Source organism: Mustelus asterias, chromosome 1 (genome assembly GCF_964213995.1).
Source record: "Mustelus asterias chromosome 1, sMusAst1.hap1.1, whole genome shotgun sequence".
Taxonomy (NCBI): Eukaryota; Metazoa; Chordata; class Chondrichthyes; order Carcharhiniformes; family Triakidae; genus Mustelus; species Mustelus asterias.
Genome location: NC_135801.1, coordinates 27,361,919 through 27,385,911, shown reverse-complemented (window position 1 = coordinate 27,385,911; position 23,993 = coordinate 27,361,919). Strand labels below are relative to the sequence as shown.

The following is a 23,993-nucleotide window of genomic DNA, read 5'->3' as shown; positions in this document are numbered from 1 at the left end:
ATTCACTGAGCTATCCACTTCCAGAATGCTCCCAAAACCTTGCTAAGTGTTGTCCCCAGCAGGAAAACCGTTGAGATTCCTACTGGATGGTTTGTGACGATTCAGTTCACAATTCAACCAGACTTAGGAATATTTTTGGAGCCTGGGAAGATTTTCATTGAATTCATCTGCACTTATGGAGTGGGGACCTAAAGATGCTGACAAGACTGACTCCTCAGGCCGCCCCGATCTCAAAGTTAAGTTGAAGGCACCCCTCACCTCCTCACCACAGACATCACGATCCTCAGGACCACCCACGATGCAGGCAGAGGGTGACCCAGCAACGCCCCTCCCCCTCCCCATCACCGAGATATTGGGCCCCTTTCCCTTCCCCTGCTCCTCAAGTAAGCGATACACTGCTATGGGGTCAATTAAGGCCCTGTCCCTTTCAGGGACCCCCCTCAGGCCTTGCGCTTGCCAGTGCCACCTTGGCACCTTGACAATGCCAACCATTGGCACTGCCAGGGCATCACCCAACCATTTCCCCGACTACTTGGGGGCTTTATGGCCTCTGAGCGATTCCTCCCCACCAGCAGCATGGCCATCATGAGTGGTTTCCGTTTTGGGAAACTAGTAGTGGCTTGTGCTGGGTTCCCACTGCCCCCGAAGGTCGGAGCTATTTTCTATTTATTTTTATTCATTCAAGGGACATGGACATCACTGGCTAGGACAACATTTATTGTCCATCCTTAATTGCCCTTAAGAAGATGGTGGTGACCTGTCTTCTTGAATTGCTGCAGTCTATGTGGTGTAGAACATAGAACATAGAACATTACAGCGCAGAACAGGCCCTTCGGCCCACGATGTTGCACCGACCAGTTAAAAAAAAAAACTGTGACCCTCCAACCTAAACCAATTTCTTTTCGTCCATGAACCTATCTACGGATCTCTTAAACGCCCCCAAACTAGGCGCATTTACTACTGATGCTGGCAGGGCATTCCAATCCCTCACCACCCTCTGGGTAAAGAACCTACCCCTGACATCGGTTCTATAACTACCCCCCCTCAATTTAAAGCCATGCCCCCTCGTGCTGGATTTCTCCATCAGAGGAAAAAGGCTATCACTATCCACCCTATCTAAACCTCTAATCATCTTATATGTTTCAATAAGATCCCCTCTTAGCCGCCGCCTTTCCAGCGAAAACAATCCCAAATCCCTCAGCCTCTCCTCATAGGATCTCCCCTCCATACCAGGCAACATCCTGGTAAACCTCCTCTGCACCCTCTCCAAAGCCTCCACATCCTTCCTGTAATGTGGGGACCAGAACTGCACACAGTACTCCAAGTGCGGCCGCACCAGAGTTGTGTACAGTTGCAACATAACGCTACGACTCCTAAATTCAATCCCCCTACCAATAAACGCCAAGACACCATATGCCTTCTTAACAACCTTATCTACTTGATTCCCAACTTTCAGGGATCTATGCACACATACACCTAGATCCCTCTGCTCCTCCACACTATTCAAAGTCCTCCCGTTAGCCCTATACTCAACACATCTGTTATTCCTACCAAAGTGAATTACCTCACACTTCTCCGCATTAAACTCCATCCGCCACCTCTCGGCCCAACTTTGCAACCTGTCTAAGTCTTCCTGCAAACTACGACACCCTTCCTCACTGTCTACCACACCACCGACTTTGGTGTCATCAGCAAATTTGCTAATCCACCCAACTATACCCTCATCCAGATCATTAATAAATATTACAAACAGCAGTGGCCCCAAAACAGATAGGTACACCCATAGTGCTGTTAAGGAGGGAGTTCAAGATTTTGACCCAACAACAGTGCAGGAATATTTCCAAGTCAGGATGGTTAGTGGCTTGGAGGGGAACCCCCAGGTGCTGCTGTTGCCATCTGTCTGCTACCCTTGTACTTCTAGATGATTGGGCCTTGGATACTACCCTGAGGAACTCCAGTAGTGGAATCCTGGAGCTGAGATGATTGACCACTAATAACCACCAACCACCTTCCTTTGTGCTAGTTTTAACTCCAACCAATAAAGAGTTTTCCCCAGATTCCCATTGCCTCTAGTTTTGCTTGGGCTCCCTGATTCCATACTCGGTCAAATTATGTCAAGGGCAGTCATTCTTTCCTCACCTCTGAAGTTCAACTCTTTTTCCATATTTGAACTATTTGCCTAACCGTTTGAACACTGCAGCATGGTGGTTCAATTTCAGCCTTGGGTCACTGTGCGGAGTTTGCATGTTCTCCCCGTATCTGCATGGGTTTCCTTCGGGTGCTCCGGTTTCCTCCCACATGCCAAAGATGTGCGGGTTAGGTTGATTGGCCATGCTAAATTGTCCCTTAGTGTCAGGGGGATGAGCAGGGTAAATATGTGGGGTTACAGGGATAGGACCTGGGTAGGATTGTTGTTGGTGCAGGCACGATGGGCCAAATAATCTCCTTCAGCACTGTAGGGATTCTATGATTAGCCTGATATATTACACAATAATAAAATTCATAAAAACGGTTCATGATAATGAAATGAATGCTAGGGCCAGTTTTCAAATTCCAATTATTGCCAACAAAATACAGGATTTGGTGTTCTAAGGCTACTTTCCTGAGAACAAAGACAGTAAACCCATTGAAATGAATATGACACACCGACAACTTTTTAACCCCCGTTTAGAAGGCTACAGCTTTTATTTTCCTTAGAATCCTAAAATATAAATTTTTTTTGATTTGATTTATTATTGTCACATGTAGTAACATACAGTGAAAAGTATTATTTCTTGCGCACTATGCAGACAAAACATACCGTTCATAGAGAAGGAAACGAGAGAGTGCAGAAGGTACTGTCACAGTCATAGCTAGGGTGTAGAGAAAGATCAACTTAATGCAAGGTAAGTCCATTCAAAAGTCTGACAGCAGCAGGGAAGAAGCTATTCTTGAGTCAGTACATGACCTCAGACTTTTGTATCTTTTTTCTGAAGGAAGAAAGTGGAAGAGAGAATGTCCGGGGTCCTTAATTATGCTGGCTGCTTTGCCGAGGCAGTGGGAAGTGTAGACCAAGTCAATGGATGGGAGGCTGGTTTGTGTGATGGATTGGGCTACATTCATGACCTTTTGTAGTTTCTTGGGCAGAGCAGGAGCCATACCAAGCTGTGATACAACCAGAAAGAATGCTTTCTATGGTGCATCTGTAAAAGTTGGTGAGAGTCTTGGCTGACATGCCAAATTTCTTTAGTTTTCTGAGAAAGTAGAGGTGTTGGTGGGCTTTCTTAACTATAGTGTCGGCATGGGGAGACCAGGACAGATTGTTGGTGATCTAGACACCTAAAAACGTGAAGCTCTTGACCCTTTCTACTTCGTCCCCATTGATGTAGACAGGGGCATGTTCTTCTTTACACTTCCTGAAGTCAATGACAATCTCCTTTGTTTTGTTGACATTGAGGGAGAGATTATTGTTGCCACGTGAGTTCACCAGACTCTATCTCATTTCTGTACTCTGTATCTATCTTAGAGTTATGAATTGCTGCTTGCGTTGCCTTGTGTGTAGATTTGCCAAGTTCAACTATAGTATTTTCTTGAAGTAAAGTTTGTAGTTTAACTGGCCGTTTTGTTTGGTTACCACCGACAGCAATTTTTTTAATGTATGTAATTTCTTTCAGTAATGTTTTATTGTCTTCAGTAGGGTTATTTATTGGTAAACTTTGGCAAGTTCACTTTTAAGCAGACATAATGAGACAATTAAAATTTCCATTGACTTTAACATATTAAAATATCAGTCAGACTACTATGTTTCAAATATTAGGGGATGGTTTTTACTGGGCTGGGTATTATGAGTGCAAAGGCTAACCAGACTATTAGTCTCCCTGAAGTGTGAGGTCCAGGATATTATAGCATGGGACCCAGAATATATTCCAGCCACTAGAATATATGCAGCCACTTGAAATGGTGTCACTGGGCTGCCTGAGACTCTCAGATTTGGTTGCAGGTTAGGTAGTGAAAGGGTGGAGGTGGATTCTCTATCCGGAGGAAGGAAAGACTTGGCAAAGCAGAACACCTAATGTATGCTCCTCCTGGCCATAAGAAACATAGAAACAGAAAATAGGAGCAGGAGTTGGCCATTCAGCCCTTCAATCCCACCCCACTATTCACTATGATCATGGCTGACCATCCAACTCAGTAACCTGTTCCCGCTTTCCCCGATATCCTTTGATCCCTTTAACCCCAAGAGCTGTATCTAATTCCTTCTTGAAAACATACATTTTGGCCTCATTTGCTTTCTGTAATGGCAAATTCCATAGGCATATCACTCTCTGGTGAAGAAATTTTTCCTTATCTCAATATCTTTATTTCCTTATCTCAGGGTAGTTGTCATGGGGGACTTTAACTTTCCAAATATTGATTGGAACCTTTGTAGGTCAAATAGTTCGGATGGGGCAGTTTTTGTGCAGTGTGTGCAGGAGGGTTTCCTGACACAGTATGTGGATAGGCCGACAAGAGGTGAGGCCACATTGGATTTGGTACTGGGAAATGAACCGGGCCAAGTGTTAGATTTGGTTGTGGGAGAGCACTTTGGAGATAGTGACCACAATTTGGTGTCTTTTGTTATTGCAATGGAGAGGGATAGGGCCGTACGGCAGGGCAAGGTTTACAATTGGGGGAGAGGTAATTATGATGCGATTAGGCAAGAATTAGGGGGCATAAGCTGGGAACAGAAACTGTCAGGGAAAGGAACTAATGAAAAGTGGAACTTTTTCAAGGAACAAATACTGGGTGTCCTTGATAGGTATGTCCCTGTCAGGCAGGGAGGAAATGGCCGAGTGAGGGAACCATGGTTCACAAAAGAGGTGGAATGTCTTGTGAAAAGGAAGAGGGAAGCTTATGTAGGGATGAGGAAACAAGGTTCAGATGGCTCGATTGAGGGTTACAAGTTAGCAAGGAATGAGCTGAAAAAGGGGCTTAGGAGAGCTAGGAGGGGACATGAGAAGTCCTTGGTGGGTCGGATCAAGGAAAACCCCAAGGCTTTTTACTCTTATGTGAGGAATAAAAGAATGACCAGGGTGAGGTTAGGGCCGGTCAAGGACAGTAGTGGGAACTTGTGTATGGAGTCAGTAGAGATAGGCGAGGTGATGAATGAATACTTTTCTTCAGTGTTCACCAAGGAGAGGGGCCATGTTTTTGAGGAAGAGAAGGTGTTACAGGCTAATAGGCTGGAGGAAATAGATGTTCGGAGGGAGGGTGTCCTGGCAGTTTTGAATAAACTGAAGGTCGATAAGTCCCCTGGGCCTGATGAAATGTATCCTAGGATTCTTTGAGAGGCAAGGGATGAGATTGCAGAGCCTTTGGCTTTGATCTTTGGGTCCTCGCTGTCCACGGGTTAGTGCCAGAGGACTGGAGAATGGCGAATGTCGTTCCTCTGTTTAAGAAAGGGAATAGAAATGACCCTGGTAATTATAGACCGGTTAGTCTTACTTCGGTGGTTGGTAAATTGATGGAAAAGGTCCTTAGGGATGGGATTTACGACCATTTAGAAAGATGCGGATTAATCTGGGATAGTCAGCATGGATTTGTGAAGGGCAAGTCGTGCCTCACAAATTTGATAGAATTTTTTGAGGAGGTAACTAAATGTGTTGATGAAGGTAGGGCAGTTGATGTCATATACATGGATTTTAGTAAGGCGTTTGATAAGGTCCCCCATGGTCGGCTTATGATGAAAGTGAGGAGGTGTGGGATAGAGGAAAAGTTGGCCGATTGGATAGGTAACTGGCTGTCTGATCGAAGACAGAGGGTGGTGGTGGATGGAAAATTTTCGGATTGGAGGCAGGTTGCTAGCGGAGTTCCACAGGGATCAGTGCTTGGTCCTCTGCTCTTTGTGATTTTTATTAATGATTTAGAGGAGGGGGCTGAAGGGTGGATCAGTAAATTTTCTGATGACACCAAGATTGGTGGAGTAGTGGATGAGGTGGAGGGCTGTTGTAGGCTGCAAAGAGACATAGATAGGATGCAAAGCTGGGCTGAAAAATGGCAAATGGAGTTTAACCCTGATAAATGTGAGGTGATTCATTTTGGTAGGACTAATTTAAATGTGGATTACAGGGTCAAAGGTAGGGTTCTGAAGACTGTGGAGGAACAGAGAGATCTTGGGGTCCATATCCACAGATCTCTAAAGGTTGCCACTCAAGTGGATAGAACTGTGAAGAAGGCCTATAGTGTGTTAGCTTTTATTAACAGGGGGTTGGAGTTTAAGAGCCATGGGGTTATGCTGCAACTGTACAGGACCTTGGTGAGACCACATTTGGAATATTGTGTGCAGTTCTGGTCACCTCACTATAAGAAGGATGTGGAAGCGCTGGAAAGAGTGCAGAGGAGATTTACCAGGATGCTGCCTGGTTTGGAGGGTAGGTCTTATGAGGAAAGGTTGAGGGAGCTGGGGCTGTTCTCTCTGGAGCGGAGAAGGCTGAGGGGAGACTTAATAGAGGTTTATAAAATGATGAAGGGGATAGATAGAGTGAATGTTCAAAGACTATTTCCTCGGGTGGATGGAGCTATTACAAGGGGGCATAACTATAGGGTTCGTGGTGGGAGACATAGGAAAGATATCAGAGGTAGGTTCTTTACGCAGAGAGTGGTTGGGGTGTGGAATGGACTGCCTGCAGTGATAGTGGAGTCAGACACTTTAGGAACATTTAAGCGGTTATTGGATAGGCACATGGAGCACACCAGGATGATAGGGAGTGGGATAGCTTGATCTTGGTTTCAGATAAAGCTCGGCACAACATTGTGGGCCGAAGGGCCTGTTCTGTGCTGTACTGTTCTATGTTCTATGTTCAATCCTGAAAGTTTTGCAACATATCCTTAGACTGTGACCCTGGTTGTAGACTCCCCCACCAGTGGGAACATTCTTCCTGCATCTACCCTGTTGGGTCCTGTTAGCATTTTATAGATTTCTATGAGATCCCCCCTCATTCTTCTGAACTCTAGTGAATACAATCCTAACTGGCTCAATCTCTCCTCATATGTCAGTCCCACCATCCCAGGATTCAATCTGGTAAACCTTCGCTGCACTCCCTCCATAGCAAGAACATCCTTCCTCAGGTAAGGAGACCAGAACTGCACACAGTATTCCAGATATGGCCTCACCAAGGCCCTGTATAATTGCAGCAAGACATTCCTGCTCCTATACTCGAATCCTCTTACTATGAAGGCCAACATACCATTTGCCTTCTTCACCTCCTGCTGCATCTGCATGTTTATTTTCAGTGACTGGTATACGAGGAAACCCAGGTCTCGTTGCACATTCCCCTCTCTCAATCTATAGTCATTCAGATAATACTCTGCCTTCCTGCTTTTGCTACCAAAGTGGATACCTCACATTTATCCATATTATACTGCATCTACCATACATTAATCCATTCATGCAGCTTGTCCAAATCACACTAAAGCATCTTTGCATCCTCCTCACAGCTCAACCCCCCCTTCCACTCAGCTTAGTCTGCAAATTTGGAGATATTACATTTAATTCCCTCATCTAAATCATTAATATAGTTATTATTAATATATAATACATTAATATATATTATATAGTTTTAGTCTCCTGGGAAGAACATTCTTACTATTGAGGAAGTCTGGTGAAGGTTCGCCAGACTGATTCCTGGAATGGCAGGGCTGGCATATGATGAGAGACTGGTTTGACTGGGCTTGTACTCACTGGAATTTAGAAGAATGAGAGGGGATCTCATAGAAACATATAAAATCCTAATGGCACTGGACAGGCTAGATGCAGGAAGAATGCTCCCAATGTTGGGGAAGTCCAGAACTAGGGGTCACAGTCTAAGAGTAAGGGGTAAGCCATTCAGGACTGAGGTGAGGAAGAACTTCTTCACTCAGAGAGTTGTGAACCTGTGGAATTCTCTACCACAGAATGATGTTGGGGCCAGTTTGTTAGATATGTTCAAGTGGGAGCTGGATGTGGCCCTTGCGGCTAAAGGGATCAAGGGGCATGGAGAGAGAGCCCAAGTGCGGTACTGAAAGTACATGATCAGCCATGATCACATTGAATAGTGGTACAGGCACGAAGGGACGAATGGCCTTCTCCTGCACCTATTTTCTATGTTTCCATGTTTTCTATACATTGTGAATAGCTAGGGTCCTAGCACTGATCCCTGCAGTACCCCACTGGTCACTGTCTGCCAGTTAGAAAAAGACCCATTTATTCCTAATCTTTGTTTCCTTTCTGACAACCAGTTTTCTTTCCACCTCAATACACTACCCCTAATCCCATGTGCTTTAATTTTGCACGTTAATCTCTTATGTGGGACCTTGTCAAAAGCCTTTTGAAAGTCCAAATAAACCACATCCATTGGCTCCCCCCTGATCAACTCTATTGGTTACATCCTCAAAGAACTGTAGTAGATTTGTCAAGCATGATTTCCCTTTCGTAAATCCATGCTGACTCTTTCCAATCCGGCCACAGCTTTCCAAGTGCCCTGCTATAAAATCCTTGCTATTGGACTCTAGAATTTTCCACACTACTGACATCAGTCTGATTGGTCTATAATTCCCTGTTTTCTCTCTACCTCCCTTTTTAAATAGTGGTGTTACATTAGCTACCCCCCAATCTGTAGGAACTGTTTCAAAATCTATAGAATCTTGGAAGATGACCGCCAATGCATCCACTATTTCTAGGGCCACTTCCTTAAGTGCTCTGGGATGTAGATTATCAGGCCCTGAGGATTTATCGGCCTTCAATCCCATCAATTTCCCCAACACCATTTCCCTACTAATAATACCGATCACACCTTCAGTTCCTCCCTCTCACTAAACTCTGTGTTCCCCAACAGTTCTGGTATGTTATTTGTGTCTTCCTTTGTGAAGACAGAACCAAAATATGTATTTAGTTGGTCAGCCATTTCTTTGTTCCCTACTATAAATTCCCCTGTTTCTGACTGTAAGAACTATTAACCATTAAAATGTAAAAGTACCCAGAGTACCGTGGGCGGCTCGGTAGCACAATGGTTAGCACTGCTGCTTCACAGCTCCAGGGACCTGGGTTCGATTCCCGGCTTGGGTCGCTGTCTGTGTGGAGTTTGCACATTCTCCTCGTGTCTGCGTGGGTTTCCTCCGGGTGCTCCGGTTTCCTCCCACAGTCCAAAGATGTGCGGGTTAGGTTGATTGGCCATGCTAAAAAATTGCCCTTAGTGTCCTGGGATGCATAGGTTAGAGGGATTAGTGGATAAATATCTAGGGATATGGGAGTAGGGCCTGGGTGGGATTGTGGTCGGTACAGACTCGATGGGCCGAATGGCCTCTTTCTGTGCTGTAGGGTTTCTATGATTCTATGATTCTATGAGTACACAGTAGCACCCGGGCCTCCTGAGGCCAGGATATCATCTTTAGTCAGTACATCCACAATAGCAATTCTGCTATTTGAATCAGGCTATTGCTCCTTTCAGATGAGCATCTTTGCCGTGCCTATCGGGCAACCTAAAGTAATGTAGATGAGGTACAAATAACATACCAGAACTGTTGGGGAACACAGGGTTTAGTGAGAGGGAGGAACTGAAGGTGATCAGTATTAGTAGGAAAATGGTGTTGGGGAAACGGATGGGGTTGAAGGTAGGGCATGGCCCTTAACCTCCTGGCACACTCTCCCGGGTGGAGGAGATTAGTATCATTAAGAGTCGACTGGCCAAGATTTTTGACAGTCATTTTTAAAAACAGAAAATGCTGGACAGACTCTGCAGCTTCTGTGGAGGGAGGGAAAAGCAGAGTTAATATTTCAGAACTGAGAAAAATTAGATGTAAAATTGTTTCTGAGCAAGTGAAAGGGAATGGGAGGGTAGGAAGAAGAACAAAAAACTTGTGTGTTTTACCGTATCATTCATATGCCTTTCGAAAAATCTTTAAGGTTTAGTCGCTTTTCTTGAGGCGAATGTGATTATTTCTGAGTGTAAGACAGGACTTACCAATAGTAACATGGTTACAATATTGTTGAATTATACGTCTAGATATACCACCTATTTCAAAGGCCCCCATTTTAATGCTAAGACCCAGAGCGTGGAACATGGTCGAACACAATATGCTGGTATGTTGTTCTTCAGTTTTTGCTTGGAAAGTAATTTTCTTAAGGCTTTTTGTTGCTGGTTGTGGCTGTTCTAAAATTCCATGTGAAATGTGCATTGATTACAACCAACAGGTTAATGGAAAAGAGGTCCCAGGCCCTCTGTTTGACTTTGGATTACTGATGTACCACAATGGGCGAATTTTGTTCGAAAATGAATGTGGTCCTTTCTTTTACCTGTCAAAGGTACTCTGAATGTTAACATTAACTCTTGTATCACAGTCATTTTAGTGATTGTTTTCTGGTTGCCCCCCGCCTCAATAGTGACAGTAATATCCCGCCACCAAACTAATTTAAAGTTTTACAAGTTTATTTATTCGTCACAAGTAGGCTTATATTAACATTACAATGAAGATACTGTGAAAATCCCCTAGTCACCACACTCTGGCACCTTTTCGGGTACACTGAGGGAGAATTTAGCATGGCCAATGCACCTAACCAGCACATCTTTGGACAGTGGGAGGAAACCGGAGCACCCGGAAGAAACCCATGCAGACACGGGGAAATCGTGCAGACTCTGTACGGACAGTCACCCAAGCCAGGAATCGAACCCGGGTCCTTGGCGCTGTGAGGCAGCAGTGCTAACCACTGTGCCACCGTTCTGCCCTTAGTAATTGCAGTGCAATCCATATGATTTATGCCATTGCTTTTTTTGACAAAGAATTGTTGGCCATAGGTGGATTATTTATCCAAACTTTCAACATATTCCATTTATATTTTGCCCAAAACGATGACAAATAGGTGGCATTCTTTGAATTTGGTAGATATTGGCTAATGCCATGAGAGTTACTGGTCAGTGAGCAGGAGGGAGGTCAATTATAATGCACTGCTGCTGGTATGGCTGAGATCAGATTGAACCTAGGACTTTCCTGGGTATGGTCCTTCCTAGGTATGGCCCAACTAATGATGAAAATATTGATTAAATGCATGTCCTGAAAGGTTAACGACTGTTTGTTTTGTCACGTTGCAGGTTGAAACTCATTTGGAAGCCAAATTGTGGAACAATATATTTGTCTGGGTTCAAGAGAAGGTAGGTTACAGTAGAACAATTGACAAATAGCACTGAATTCAAGTTGTGAATTGTTAGATACCGTGTGAGTTGAATTTACACTGCATTTTATCTGTCCCATATCCTTTTTAAAATTCTCAACTGTTTTAAGTTACTGTTATCCTCTTCTAGCTTTGATACGAAAATTCTCAGTGTCTGTGATTGAGTCCATGAGTGTTTAGACATGGCACTTCAGAAAGTTGGGTGTTGCTGATTTTTCAGTTCCTTTCCTGAAAATGCTGGTACCTCCCTGAACTACAAATTGTTTCCATATCTTCACATTCTTCACTTTGGAGAAGTTGTTTGAAGTTCTGGAAGAATGCGCAGGCTGGTTTAGTGTCTGTAATGTTGTGACACAAACTTCCCTCCCATGTCTGTAAACCATATCCACCTGGTAGAATAGATGGTCCTTTATGCAAGAGGGTTTATGGACTCCCACAAGTCATACAATGACATCCATATCCACCCAATACAAATATGCTTGTGGAGCTCCAGTTTCTGCTCGCAACTTCTGACTCGGCAGTGGAAATGCGACCGGTAAGAGTTGCTCGCTGCACCAGAATTCACAGGAATGTGTCACTCTGTGCTACTTTCATAGAATCATAGAATAGAATCACAGAATCTCTACAGTGCAGAAGGAAGCCATTCGGCCCATCAAGCTGCACCGACAACAATCCCACCCAGGCCCCATCCCCATAACCCCATGAATTTACCCTGCGAATCCCCCTGACACTAAGCGGCAATTTAGCATGGCCAATCCACCTAGCCTGTACATCTTTGGAGTGAGGGAGGAAACCGGAGCACCCAGAGGAAACCCTCGCAGACATGAGAAGAACGTGCAAACTCCCCACAGACAGGAACCCAAGGCCGGTATTGAACCCAGGTCCCTGGTGTGTGAGGCAGCAGTGCTAACCACTGTGCCACCGTGCCGCCCTTTGGTCACATTAGTTGAGTTCACCTGATGTCTCAGTTAACCATGGTACTTCATTTTCTTTGGTTTGGTACCTGACAATTTGGTCAAGGTTAGCAACACACTGTCCAGAGGAACCCTGTGTGTAAGTGTGCTAGCAAAACTGTCCTTCTCTCTTTTAAACTGTCATTAGCTAAAGAATATGACCTGATGGTCTAATTACATCCTCAACACATAAAATGGAGTCTACAACCCCAAAACAGTGCCGCAACACCATTAACCTCACTGTATTTCTTTGTTTCCAGTTGGGTTTACCAATTGGTTCTATCAAAGCCACTGTCTTGATAGAAAACATCGTGGCTACGTTTGAGATGGAGGAGATTCTCTATGAACTGAGAGACCATTCTGCTGGGTTAAACTGTGGAATCTGGGATTACTCAGCCTCTTTTGTAAACAAACTTGGTGAGCAGGAACAACTCGATTCATATTAACATTTGGGAGAATAGTTACTTGGTTGGTTTCAAATTACCAAGACACCTAGTTTCAATCTGTCACATTCTATAAAGGTGGCTCTAAGGGAAATGAAAAAAAACCAATGAAAGTGCAAGTCCACTTCTGGGGGAGTTCAAAACTTGTGTCATTAATTTAAATTAGTCACCAATAAATCCAAAATGGTATCCAGGAGCCTCTTTATCAGAGAGTGGTTAAAATGTCAAACTTGTGAGCACTTGGACTATTTGAAGAAAATAGCACAGTGCCTTTAAGGGAAAGCTCGGTAAATCCATGGGGGAGAAAGGAATATAAGGATTTTCTAATTAGGGTGAGATGAAGATCAGTGGGAGCAAACTCATGTGGACTGTAAACGTAGGCTTCGAGCAGTCGGGCCGAATGGCCTGTTTCCTCAGACATTCTATGACAAAGCTGCGCAACTGTTAGTGAATGGAGAAGTTTACTCATCGTGTTGCTTACTTTTTGAGAGGGTCTTACTGTGTTACCCTCAGAATTCAGCTGCATTGTTTAACTCCTCACAACTTCCATTGTAGCTGCTCTTAGGGGAATTGGTGACAACACAGTTCAGTTCACACAGTTCTCCTGGTGGAATTGTTTTATTGGATGACTTTCTTTAAAATTTCACTCGTGGAACATCTCCAATGGCTTTGTTGATAATCCTTTGGAAATGTTTAGATACCTGCCAATGTACTGTTGGACCTTTTTAGTGTAGGCTATGATAGGCTATGTCACAGAATAAGAAACTATGGATCCCCCACGCCTGTTTTCCTACAGCATTAGGCTCTGATTTTAGGAAGGCGCTGAATGATCAGATCCAAACAATGTGAGGCAGAATAAAATATTCTGTCTATGAGAAATAGGAGTACACACAATTCATTTCACAAACATCATTTTTCAGGCTGTCGTCAGGAGTTCCTTTTACCAGACCGCAGTAAATATGTGAATATGGAGAAACTGTTCCTGAAGAGTTACATGGATCTTCTAGTAAAGACCTGTCATAAACGAGGTGCTTTGGCCACTGGAGGAATGGCAGCACTGTTACTGCCCCAAAATAAGAACAGCTCGGAGTACCAGAGAGTCACAGAAATTGTCACACGGTACGTATGGCTACATTCACAATGATGTGGAGATGCCGGCATTGGACTGGGGTGGGCGTAAGACGTCTCACAATACCAGGTTAAATTCCAACAGGTTTATTTGGTATCACGAGATTTCGGAGTGCTGCTCCTTCATCAGGTGAGTGGGCTTGTGATACCAAATAAACCTGTTGGACTTTAACTTGGTGTTGTGAGACTTCTTACTGCATTCACAATGAGTAGATTTTTTTTATATTCATTCGTGGGACATGGGCGTCGCTGGCTGGCCAGCATTTATTATCCATCCCTAGTTGTCCTTGAAGGGCAGTTGAGAGTCAACCACACTACTGTGGCTCTGGAGTCACATGTAGGCCAACTGGGTGAGGACAGCAAATTTCCTTCCCTAAAAGACATAAGTGAACCAAATGGGTTTTTCCGACAATCGACAATGGTTTCATGGTCATCAGTAGATTCTTAATTCCAGATTTTTAAAAAATTGAATTCAGATTCCACCATCTGCCGTGGTGGGATTCAAACCCAGATCCCCAAAACTGAGTTTCCGGATTAATAGTCCATCTGTCGCCTCCCCATAGACTGCGGTGGGGGCTAGTATTCAGAACAACGTATTTGAGATACACCCTGTCTTCCTTTAAAATCACTTATCTTCAAAACAGTTCTAATTAAACTCCATTCAATGAAATAGTTGACTTATAAAAATGAAAGCTGTGTGGATAAATGTGCTACTAAATTGCATAAACCAGAAAGGTTCAATCTTGGATGATGATCAGAAATAGAACTCTTGCTTATATTGTTCCCTCCCTAAACCAGGGTCACTGAAGTTAGTTGTAAGGCTCTGTCGCAATGCATTCCATTCCCCATAGTTCTCAGTGTGGTTCACTTACACTTACTAGAATCTACATATATATTCATACGCAAGATCCTGTCCTCGGTAAACAGAAAGAACGTGTCTATGGAGAATGATAGGTCTGGCCCAAAAGTTAAAATTCTAAATTGGGCAAGGCCAATTTTGATGAGATCAGACAGGAACTTTCAAAAGTTGATTGGAGGAGCCTGTTGGCAGGCAAAGGGACAGCTGGTAAGTGGGAGGCTTTCAAAATTGTGTTAACCAGGGTTCAGGATTCAGGGTAAGCACATTCCTTTTAGATGAAGGGCAAGGCTGATGGAAGTAGGGAACCCTGGATGACTCGGGACGTTGAGGCCCTGGTCAAAAAGAAGAAGGAGGCATATGACATGCATCGGCAGCTGGGATCAAGTGGATCCCTTGAGGGTGTCGGAGCAGAGTTAAGGGAGAAATCAGGAGGGCAAAAAGGGACACCACATTGCTTTGGCAGATAAGGCAAAGGAGAATCCAAAGAGCTTCTACAAATACATAAAGGGCAAAAGAGTAACTAGGGAAAGAATAGGGCCTTTGAATGATCAACAAGGTCATCTACGTGTGGATCCACAAGAGATCCTAAATGAATATTTCTCACTGATATTTACTGTTGAGAAAAGCATGGATGTAAGGGAACTAGATAGTGATGTCTTGAGGAGTGTACATATTACAGAGAAGGAGGTGCTGGAAAGCGCATCAAGGTAGATAAATCCCTGGGACCTGATGAAGTATATCCCAGGACATTGTGGGAGGTTAGGGAAGAAATTGCGGGTCCCCTTGCGGAGATATTTGAACATCGACAGCCACAGGTGAGGTGCCTGAAGATTGGAGGGTGGCAAATGTTGTGCCTTGTTTAAAAAGGGCTGCATGGAAAAGCCTGGGAACTACAGGCTGGTGAGCCTGATGTCTGTAGTGGGTAAGTTGTTCAAAGGTATTCTGAGAGACAGGATCTACAGACATTTAGAGGGACAAAGACTGATTAGGGACAGTCAGCATGGCTTTGTGAGTGGAAAATCATGTCTCATGAATTTGATTGAAATTTTGAAGGGGTAACCAAGAAGGTAGATGAAGGCAATGCAGTTGACGTTGTCTATATGGACTTCAGCAAGGCCTTTGACCACATGGTAGGTTGTTGCATAAGATTAAATCTCATGGGATCCAGGGTGAGGTAGCCAATTGGATACAAAATTGGCTTGATGACAGAAGACAGAGGGTGGTTGTAGAGGATTGTTTTTCAAACTGGAGGCCTGTGACCAGTGGTGTGCCTCAGGGATCAGTGCTGGGTCCACTGTTGTTTGTCATTTATATTAATGATTTAGATGGGAATTTAGGAGGCTTGGTTAGTAAGTTTGCAGATGACACCAAGATTAGCGGCATAGTGGACAGTGAAGAAAGTTATCTAGGATTGCAACAGTCACTTAATCAATTGGGCCAATGGGCTGATGAATGGCAGATATAGTTTAATTTAGATAAATGTGAGGTGATGCATTTTGGTAGACCGAACCAGGGCAGGACTTACTCAGTTAATGGTAGGGCATTGGGGAGATTTACAGAACAAAGAAATCTAGGGGTACAGGTTCATAGCTCCTTGAAAGTGGAGTCACAGGTGGACAGGGTGGTGAAGAAAGCATTCAGCATGCTTGGTTTCATTTGGTCAGAACATTGAATACAGGAGTTGGGACGTCTTGTTGAAGTTGTACAAGACATTGGTAAGGCCACACTTGGAATACTGTGAACAGTTCTGGTCACCCTATTATAGAAAGGATATTATTAAACTAGAAAGAGTGCAGAAAATATTTACAAGGATGCTGCCAGGACTTGATGGTTTGAGTTATAAGGAGAGGCTGGATTGACTGGGACTTTTTTCCCTAGCGGGTAGGAGGCATAGGGGTGATCTTATAGAGGTCTATAAAATAATGAGGGGCATAAATAAGGTAGATTGTCAACATCTTTTCCCAAGGGAATGTGAGTCTAAAACCGGAGGGCATAGGTTTAAGGTTAGAGGGGAGAGACACAAAAGGGTCCAGAGGATCGGTTTTTTCACACACAGCATCGTGTGTTTCTGGAACGACTTGCCAGAGGTAGAGGCGGGTACAATTTTGTCTTTTAAAAAGCATTTACGGTTACATAGGTAAGATGAGTATAGAGGGATATGGGCCAAACGCAGGCAATTGGGATTAGCTTCATGGTAAAAACTGGGCGGGATGGACAAGTTGGACTGAAGGGCCTGTTTCCATGCTGTAAACCTCTATGACTCTATGTCCAAACATTGCATCTTTTTCAATTAAAAAAATGCTTGGCGGGAAACTATTCTCTGGTGCATTCCCCATGGCAATGCCTAGACCAATCAGAGCTCACCATGCAGTATAAATTGTTATTCCCTTTGAAATTTGGTACTCATCCATCTGTCCCGATGAGTGCAAGACAAAAAGCTTCAACAGAATGTCCCTTTTTTCATCGATACACAACTATTGTTCTTCTAGTTGGCTTGTTCAATGCAGAATCTAACAATATCATATAAATGCTTTAGTTTGAAGCTACTTGAAATAAATGCTGGAGTTGATGGATTCATGGTGTTTGATCTGGATTTGATTGAGCCAATGACAAAGGTAATTTAACACATATCTTATGTATTCTGCATGTTATAAGTTCTGAACAAAATACCTGCATGTGCACAGTCATTGCGGTTACTAGAATTGCTGTTTGCAAAGATTAATTTATATCACGTATTTTATTTAACTTAGAAACTGAAATGTCAGCTTGCCTAAGTAATAGTCGTTCGATCTTTTGAGTCAGCGTATTGTGGGATCAATTTCCACTCCAGGACCCAAGCACACGATTACAGACAACACTTCATTGATGTCTTTTGGACAAAATGTTAAAACTGTAGTGCTGTCTGCCAATACAGGCTGATATAAAAGATTCTACTGCCACTGAAGAATTCTCTCAGTGGTCCTAACCAACATCTTTCTCCAACTCTCCTTTGTTCTGGCACCTCACTGCGCACAAATTGGCAGTTGCATCCACCTATACAGAAATAGCAACTGCGTGTCAAATCCAAATGATATGGGTGCTTTAGTAAGTCCCAAGGATGTGATAAAATGCTACAAATGAAAATGATTTGTTTAAAGTAATTTGAAATTTTGAACAGTCATTATGCTATGGAATGTGCTATTGATCACTGACCGGCCAGTCTGGCTCACAAATGGAACCTGGAGAGGTAGCCCTCTCGCTAAGGGCTGGGGTTATTCCCACTGGGCTCCAGGTGGCCCTGAAAGCTGGCCCTATTTTGACAAGCAACAGGAACCTGATATTGATACTCTTTTAAGTCTTGGTTCCACCCAACTGCCCTTAAGCTTTCTGGACTTAAACAAGTCAGATGGGTCCCTGTGGGGAGAGAATGTGCATTTCATATTAGGCAAATTGTTTCAAGAATCTTAAAAATGTGATAGGTTTCTGCACATGTCAAGTTAACCAAGGAATCAGCCTGGGCTCCATAGTAGAACTTTTACCTCTGAATCCAAAGATTATACACTCAAGTCCCACTCCAGAGACTTGAGTCCAAATTCCAGGCTGACAGTCCAGTGCAACATGGAGCAAGTGTTGAAATGGTGAGAGGTTGGGCAGAATTTTCCACCTGCCATGGGAATTGTAGCGGGCGGGACATGGACCATGCAAAGGTCCATTGACTTCGGACGGGATTTTCCGACTTTAGGGTGAGTGTAGGTGAAAATCCTGCCCGTTATCTTTCAATTGAGACAGCTAAAACTGCCTGCCCTCCCAGCTGGTGGATGTAAAAGATCCCATGTTCAGAAAGATTTGGAGAGTTCTTGCAGGGTTTCTGGCCAATATTTATCCCTTTCTCAAGCAGATCTGGCCAATATGTCTTTGACATTGATGAGGTATTGCTGTATGGAAATTGGCTGCTGCATTTGCTATGTTCCAATACATTTTATTGGCTGTAAAGTGATTTGGGACATCCTGAGGCAATGAATGGTGCTAAATAAATGCAAGTTTTTTCTAAGTTAAAATTCTGTAAGTTTCCTCCTTTTGCTGGTCGTGTGAAATGAGTTTGATTAATATCAAGCAAGCTCCTTGTGGGTACTGTCCAACTTGCCTACAGTTTGGAGATAAATTCTCAGTCTCAGTAAGAGGCCACAAGGATGGCTACTCAGAGCAGGGATGCACAGGGATGGGCTTCATGTGAACCTTGAGCCTTGGAAATCTGGCTCTTAAAGCACAAGTAACTTAATCCTGTTTTGTGCTTTGTTCTTTTATTCACTGTTTTTTTCCTGTTTGGAAATAGTGCTATGTTTCAGATGAATTTCAGTTCATTGACATTCATGTTATTGGCTTGTTCAATGTCAGCTGTTCCTAGAACACACAAAGGGACCCAATCAGCTGCATGTCCTACGAGAAGATGTGAATGTGACTCCCAGTGCTCTGCTTACCATGCCTTCTGTAAGTATGCTAAGCTCATGGCTGATTTGCGTAAAGAAATTGCAAGAATTCTTTTAATCAACCAGTACTGTTCCAGTGTAACAGAGAGTAAAACTGATATTGCAGGATATGGACATTTAAGGAATTATAGAATCCCTACAGTGCAGAAGGAAGCCATTCGGCCCATTGAGTCTGCACCGACCACAATTCCACCCAGACCCTATTCCCGTAACCCCACATATTTACTCTGCTAATCCCCCTGACACTAGGGTCAATTTATCATGGCCAATCAACCTAACCTGCACATCTTTCAGAAAATTAACATGGTTTTCTGGTGCAGTTAAAGAAAGTAAGTGTGAAATTGATGTGTGTAAATAGAAAAGGTTAACTAACATTATGTAAACCAAATTGTTTTATCTTACACTATGTAAAAGGCAATCCAGATAGCATCCACTAAATCGATATAATATTCAAACATATTCAAAACAGAAAGTGAGCAGATCTGGCAGCATCGGTGAAACAGAGTTAAGGTTTCGGGTCCGTATGACATCTTGAAGAGTTAAAAGCTTTTAGCTCTGAAGAAAAGTCATATTGGACGTGAAAAGTTAACTCTGTTTCTCTCTCCACTGATGCTGCCAGACCTGCTGAGTTTTCCCAACATTTTCTCTTTTTATTTCAGATTTCCAGCATCTGCAGTATTTTACTTTTATTATAATATTTAAACATTGCTTTTTAGAAGTTCCTAAAAGGTACAAAGACAACATTTTTTTGTTCAACTGATAATTTCTTTTAAAATTAATAAAAAGGAAAATTAATTTGGTTCATGTGAAATGTAATTGTTCTTATGCTCGCCATCTCCCCAGGTGATTTTGAAGAGGACCTGCTGGTCAGAATGCTCGGATCATCGCAGAGTGCCATAGACTATTTAACGCACCCTTAGATCATGGAACAGGCAGATGGGACTTCAATTTAGCATTCACCCAGATAATGGAGAAAACCCTCAATACTGCACTGGAGTGTCACAGGAAATTGCATATTCAAGGCCTGGGGTATAGATTGAAACCACAATCTTGTTACTCAGAGCCAAGTGTGTAACCACTGAGCCAAATAGGCACTGAATTGGAGCAGTATGAACTCCATTTCCAGTGGGGCAAATGCACGCCAAGATAATACCCATAATCTTTGCACTTATCTACATAATTCTCAGCCAATTAGATCACAAGTGTGGTAGCGTGGCCCCCTTTAAGAGGTGATCCTTCAAGGGCTATGTGACTGGGCTGGAGCCAATGGAGCATGAGAGTGTGAAACAGAGCCAGTCAGGAGCGAGGGTGATCAGTCCCGGCAGTTGGAGTTAGGGTGCTGTTGGGAGTAGAGGGCAGTTGGAGTTAGGGTGCTGTTGGGAGTAGACCTGTATTGGTCATGCTATTGAACCCTTCATGTATATAGTTATTATTAATAAACCCTTTGGTTAATCATTTGCCTCATTGAGTGGCCTTGAGTTATTGCAGCAACTAATCCTTCGATCGCTCCCCCACTGTTCCTCAAAGCGACAAAAATGTATGTGAAGATATGAAACATATCTGAAACAAACAGAGATGTGCTTTAATGCATCTTATGTTTTTCAATATGTAGGGTGGAGTTACCCTGCATGGACTAAAATACAACATTGGAGTTGGGATTCTCTTCATAGAAGCATGGCTAAGAGGTAAGGAAAGTTTTAGAAATTTTTTTTCAGTGATTAGTTTCAAGTTAGAGATGTGAATGACTAACTCCTTACACTTGATATGTCTTTAGTCCAACAGGTGGAAATTGAACAAATTTGCCCACCCTATCCCTCTTTAATCTGATCTGATAGAAGGTTGTGGGTATAGCTGAAGCCAAAGGCAGCCTGATATTTCAATGGCTATCTCCCAGCTAGATTGATAAATCCAAGGGTGGGATTCTCTGAACCCATCCGTGTCTGCCCCGCTGCAAGTGAGAACGGAGAATTTGGCATTCCAGCCAAAACCCATTCACTTTCAGCAGCACTGGAGAATCCCAGTTGCGAACGAGGGTGGAGATTTTCAGCGCGAGTCTCTGAGCTGTCTGTCAGTTCTCAATCTGCTGCTTGGAAAGCAGGTTTAGCAATTAAGCCACTAGATGGGGCTCCTTGCTATGATGACAAACTGCAGGTTTGGAGGAGAAAGGAGGGCAGTGGTAAACTTAGCTGGATTATAATGCACAACCCATAACTAGCAAATCAGAATGGGTGTGACTAACAATTCGACATACCAAAATGCCCGGCACAAAATGAGTCTCAAATAAATCTGTAACTCCAATGGGGAGGAGAAATGGATGAGAAACCCAAGTTTGAAGAATTTATTGGTGTTCTCTGAGGAAATAACAAGTAACGTGGACAAAGGGGAATTTCAGGATGTGCCGTACTTAGATTTTTAGAAGGCAATTGACAAGGTGCCACATCAAAGGTTACTACACAAAATAAGAACTCGGTGTCGTGGGAGGATGGGGCTAACATATTAGCATGGATAGAGGATTAGTTACAACAAACAAAGAGTAGACATTAAATGGGCATTTTCTGTTGGCAAGAAGTGACGAATGGCCATAGGATCAGTGTTCGGCCTCAATTGTTTACAATTTATATCAATGACTTGAATGAAGGGAGCAAATGTATAGATTGTTAAATTTGCCTATGATACAAAGGTAGGTAGGAAAGTAAGTTGTACAGAGAACATAAGGATTCTGCAACAAGATATAGATAGGTTCATTGAGTGGCAAAAATTTGGCAAATGGAGTATAATGTAAAACTGTGCAGGAAGAATAGAAAAGCAGCATAATGATTATATGGAGAGAGATTATAGAACTCTGAGGAACAGAGGGATCTGGGTGTCCTGATACAGGAATCACAAAATGTTAGTATGCAGTTGGAGCAAATGATTGGGAAGGCAAATGGAATATTGTTGTTTATTGCAAGGGGGATAGAATTTTAAAAACTAGCAACGTTTTACTACTATTGTGTAGGGCATTGGTGAGACCATATCTGGAATATTGTGAACAATTTTGGTCTCCTTATTTAAGAAAGGAGATAAATGCGTTTGAAGAAGTTCAGAGAAAGTTCACTCGACTGATACCTGGGTTGGGGTGGGGGTTGGCTATCTTATGAGAAAAAGTTGAGCATGTATCTACTGGCGTTTAGACGATTGAGAGGTAACCTTACTAAAACAAATAAGATCCTGAAGGGCTTGACAGGTTGGATGCTGAAAGGGTGTCCCCTTGTGGGAGAGACTAGAACTAGGGGGACACAATTTAAAAATAAGGGATCTCCATTTAAGATGGAAATTAGGAGAAGCTTTTTCTTTGAGGCTTGTAAGTGTTTGGAACATACTTTCCCAGAGAGCAGTGGAGGCAGGGTCAATAAATATTTTCAATACAGAGTTAGATAGATTCTTGACTTAACAAGGGATCAAAAGTTATTGGGTTAGGTAGGAATGTGGAGTTGAGGCCAAAATCAGATCAGCCATGATCCTGTTGAATGGTGGAGCATGCTCGAGGAGCTGAATGGCTGCTGCTGCTAATTTGCATGAGATTTTGATTTTTCTCTTGACAGCTTTTCTGCTAAGAGTGGTGGTAACTTACAGTGGACTCTTGAAACAGGTAGCCTTCCTTCCCCAAATACTGTACTATATAGAGGAGGGGATGAGATTCTGAAGGATAGGGTGTGTGGGGACACGGGTATCTGTGACAAGAAGACAGACTCCACCCCAATTTGCGCCCAGTTTTAACTCTAAAAATATCAGTCAAAAGAGGAGAGCATTCTGCCTTTTAAGGGCGGCACGGTGGTTAGCACTGCTGCCTCACAGCTCCAGAAACCTGGGTTCACATCTGGCCTCGAGTGACTGTGTGGAGTTTTCACATTCCTCCCGTGTCTGCATGGGTTTCCTCCGGTTTCCTTCCACAGTCCAAAGATGTGCAGGTTAGGTGGATTGGCCAAGCTAAATTGCCCCCTTAGGTGTCCTAAGATATGCAGGTTGGAGGGTATATGGGGCAAATACATGGGGTTACATGGATAGGGCCTGGGTGGGATTGTTGTCAGAGAATCAGTGCAGGCTCGATGGGCTGAATGGCCTCCTTCTGCACTGTAATGATTCAATAAACTGATGGACTTTCGTGCACAAGCATCAATTTCTTGCACCTAATTTTTTCAAGTTCAGACAATAAACCCAGAGAATTTATCTCTCAGAAGTGATTTTATTTGAGTTGTAAATTGTATTTTGTACCCGTTATAATTTTCTCACATACTCCTCTTCCCCTGATGGGCACATGTCATGTTTGTGCCTAATTGATCATTCTTCATATGACAACTTGAACTAGGAGTGTCAATTTGCCTTTAGGGGGCATCATTTGTGTAGTTTGAGATATTTGTATCCTTGTCCCTTGATCTACCAGAAGTGTGGCTGTTACTGTGACATTTTCTGCACAAACAACTGGTGCCGTGTATAACTGACAATGAAAGTGACGAGCAAGGATGTTAATTTTTAATACCAACATTGTCAATAGACTTAGAAAGAGTTTGAATCATAATGGTTATATGTTCATTTTAAGTAAGTTGTAGCAACTTTATTTTTACTGTAGGCCAAGGCCACTTTTCCTTCCGGGGACAGGTGGAGGATTCAGCTACTGCAGAGATTTCCCGATCACAGGTACAATGTTATCCCATTTAGATTATAGTCATTATAGAACATAGAACATAGAAAGCCACAGCACAAACAGGCCCTTCGGCCCACAAGTTGCGCCGATCACATCCCCACCTCTAGGCCTATCTATAGCCCTCAATCCCATTAAATCCCATGTACTCATCCAGAAGTCTCTTAAAAGACCCCAACGAGTTTGCCTCCACCACCACCGACGTCAGCCGATTCCACTCACCCACCACCCTCTGAGTGAAAAACTTACCCCTGACATCCCCCCTGTACCTACCCCCCAGCACCTTAAACCTGTGTCCTCTC

At 43.2% G+C, this 23,993-nt stretch overlaps 1 protein-coding gene across 1 annotated transcript in view; it reads left to right on the top strand.

Annotated features, from left to right (window-relative positions):
- Nucleotides 1–23,993, top strand: part of ugl (ureidoglycolate lyase) — a 61,150-nt gene that overhangs the window by 25,415 nt on the left and 11,742 nt on the right. The window contains exons 6-14 of the mRNA XM_078210510.1: nucleotides 9,999–10,075; nucleotides 10,187–10,297; nucleotides 11,082–11,141; nucleotides 12,375–12,531; nucleotides 13,478–13,676; nucleotides 17,081–17,159; nucleotides 18,919–19,011; nucleotides 20,623–20,695; nucleotides 23,620–23,687. Coding sequence (XP_078066636.1) covers nucleotides 9,999–10,075; nucleotides 10,187–10,297; nucleotides 11,082–11,141; nucleotides 12,375–12,531; nucleotides 13,478–13,676; nucleotides 17,081–17,159; nucleotides 18,919–19,011; nucleotides 20,623–20,695; nucleotides 23,620–23,687 — 917 coding nt within the window. The remainder of the gene's footprint in view (nucleotides 1–9,998; nucleotides 10,076–10,186; nucleotides 10,298–11,081; nucleotides 11,142–12,374; nucleotides 12,532–13,477; nucleotides 13,677–17,080; nucleotides 17,160–18,918; nucleotides 19,012–20,622; nucleotides 20,696–23,619; nucleotides 23,688–23,993) is intronic.